This window comes from Blennius ocellaris, assembly GCF_963422515.1.
Source record: "Blennius ocellaris genome assembly, chromosome: 21".
NCBI classification, from domain to species: Eukaryota; Metazoa; Chordata; class Actinopteri; order Blenniiformes; family Blenniidae; genus Blennius; species Blennius ocellaris.
Window position 1 is genome coordinate 9,403,371 of NC_137670.1, and position 2,695 is coordinate 9,406,065.

At 48.0% G+C, this 2,695-nt stretch overlaps 1 protein-coding gene across 1 annotated transcript; it reads right to left on the reverse strand.

The window, feature by feature from the left end:
• Positions 1–511: 511 nt before the first annotated feature.
• Positions 512–985, reverse strand: LOC308145362 (transmembrane protein 100; the record flags this gene model as incomplete). Its single annotated transcript, XM_080516764.1, has 1 exon — positions 512–985. The coding sequence occupies one exon, from the start codon at positions 983–985 to the stop codon at positions 512–514; it is 474 nt and encodes a 157-aa protein (XP_080372890.1).
• Between the last annotated feature and the right edge of the window lie 1,710 nt (positions 986–2,695).

The window sequence follows — 2,695 nt, forward strand, 5'->3', positions numbered from 1 at the left end:
CCTTCCTTGAATTCATGGTGAACTCTCCTGTTCCACTCTCTTCATCTATGAAGCTGCAGGAGGAGAAGGTTGAGGAGGTATTGAATGACTGTTCCTGAGGTGGCTATCACTCATGTATTACCTTAACACAAAGAGCGCAGGCACAGAGCAGTGATCTATACTATGCTCTTGGCTCTTTGCTGCCTTGGATTTCCATGTGAATCCATTATAATGGGAAGGAATCAGATAGCAGAAGGGGGAGGTAAGAGTGTAATGGATACTTTACCATGTGTATGTGCTCAGGATGGTGGCGGTGGTGCCTCCACTAAAGTGGTGTTTTCTCAATCTGTCACAGATATTACAGCGTTTCACTGGCTGGATAACAACTCTTCAAAAGTCTGGTCTCTTGAAAAGATAAACGTATGTATGCTTTTCAAAAGCTCAGTTCTTTCTCTTGATTAAGTTGTAGATCACTCACAATGGCCAAATTAAAGTCCTCTGCCTGAACTCACAAGAATGCATAAAACTCTGATCACAAAGTCCCCTGATCAGTGAAGAATCCACCCTCCTTCTTTTTCTTCCTCCTTAGTCGGTGGGCCCTCCAGCAAACAGCTGCCACCAGCAGCATCACCACCCCGATGCACAGCAGTGCCACCGACACCACTTTGGTCTGAAGCTGTGTGTCGAAGGTGAATGTCACCCCGGTGCCCGCCATGCCGATCACCAGCGAAATGACACCGAACGGGAACACGCAGCGGTACCAGGACTTCTCCGTGCCACCTGTGGCCTGAGCGAGCCTCTCCAGCGTGGGGAGGGTCTCAGGAGGTTTGGACTGGCCCCTTTCAATGCTCCCCTCCCTGTCTCCTCCATCCATGCTGCATCCATTCAAACCCTGGTTCTGGTTTTCAGAGTCCTGGGGCAAGGTGTTGGACTCGCTGCCGTTTCCACAGTCCAGGTCCGAGTGCAGGACGGCCGCCGGGGGCTGACGGCCTGAGGAGCAGCCCATCTCGGAGCTGCTCTCCCTGGGTAATGAAGCGTGAAAGGCTTCCCACGACGGCCGCGGTGGCGTTCCTCTCAGCGTGCGTCCGGTTACCGCTGCCCGAGTCCGTGACGCTGCAGGGGGTTTCTCTAAAGCTGCTTCCAGTGATGTCAGTGGCAGCGAAGTCCCTGCTGTTGTTGTTGCTGCTCCCCAGACTTGCTGTCAGCATGTGCCTGCAACCGAAGAGACGGAGAGAGGCGGGCTGAAAATAGCAAGAGAGATGGAAAGGAGAAATAGGATAATACGCAGGAGAAAATACAACTACAGGCAAACATTTCACCAAGACTCCAGACTGAAATGCTCACGTGGAAAATGACAAGCGTGTGTCCCCTTTAACATTTTCTCTCTGATCATTTGTAGAGAAAACACACTCACCCTTCATTTACGGTGTCCATCAATGGGTGAATGTTTCCATGCAGTCTCGTCTCCTGAGCTGCTCCCAGCAGCAGCACTACGTGTATGTTGTGATGCCGATGCTCATAGACTATATAATCACAGAAGGGAGGAGGAGGAGCATATTGGATGTGGTAGACAGCAGGGAAACCTGCGATTGGTTCTCTTTGTGAAGTCACTACAGGACGAAGGGGAGGGGGATGAGTTGAACCGTTCAGCAGTCTCATTCAGTGATATTAATTCATTATTTAGTGTGACTGGGAATTCGAGAAGCCCCTTGCGGGGCTCCTTGTTCGTGGTCTGTTGGGTAAATGACAGCGGCGTGGTGCATTCGGTAAATGAGAGGCTGAAAGCAACAATGAATGTCGAGAGCCGTTTTAGTTTACATGTGATCTCTGCTTCAGCTAGACACTGTCTATATACTGGATTACTCCTGCTCGCTCTCTTTTTTTTTTTACGATAAGAATTTTTTTTTTTCAGTCCGACTGCAGGGTTGATGACTTTCAGGTCGAAACCCCATATCTTCAAATTTCTCCATATTTAAATGTCAGTTTTTAGGACTTTTGAGGGTTGATGAATGTCCAATTGTCCAAGAGTGTAAAAATTAATAATTTAAAACAAATTACTGAGATTGCTATTTAGTGTTTCCACAGGATTGTCTAATTAAAGATTATAATCACTCTTTCTCTCTCACTCTCTCTCCTCTGTTATTCGTACTCCCTCCCCACACACATGCATGCTGGTTGTCCTCGTCACTGCTGCTGTTTTTCTCACATTCCATCAATGTATGTCCCACTTGTTTGTTCACGCTCCCTTTATTCGCTCACAGACAATGGCAGTGGGACACATGAGCCACTAGCCACGGTTCACTTGGGAACGGCTCGTATCACCAGTAATAGGGCATAAAGTATAATATGTGTGTGTCTGGTCGCTGTATATGTTACCAAGCTGTTTTCTTTCCTGAGGCAGTGATTTTACTGGCTCTGCTCTAATTAACCACTGTCCAATTTTTGGCCAATGTCTCCTAATCGCAGCTGCTCCAGAGGCAGAATTCTTCTATTAAGGCAAACTGCACAGGAAGTAGAGCTGCAGAGTCATGGTTTCCCATCAGCGAAAGTCTGGTGAAAGTGGCAAAGGGTAAGAGGAGCTAATGTTTTGGCAGGCCTTTGCCGAATCCTTTGCTGTTCATTCAGTTTCTTGCATCTAACCCCTTCACAATCTTTCAGCTTCACTGGCCACTTGACCGTAAGTCTGTCTCACTGTTAGAGCTGTCAGTGTCACCCA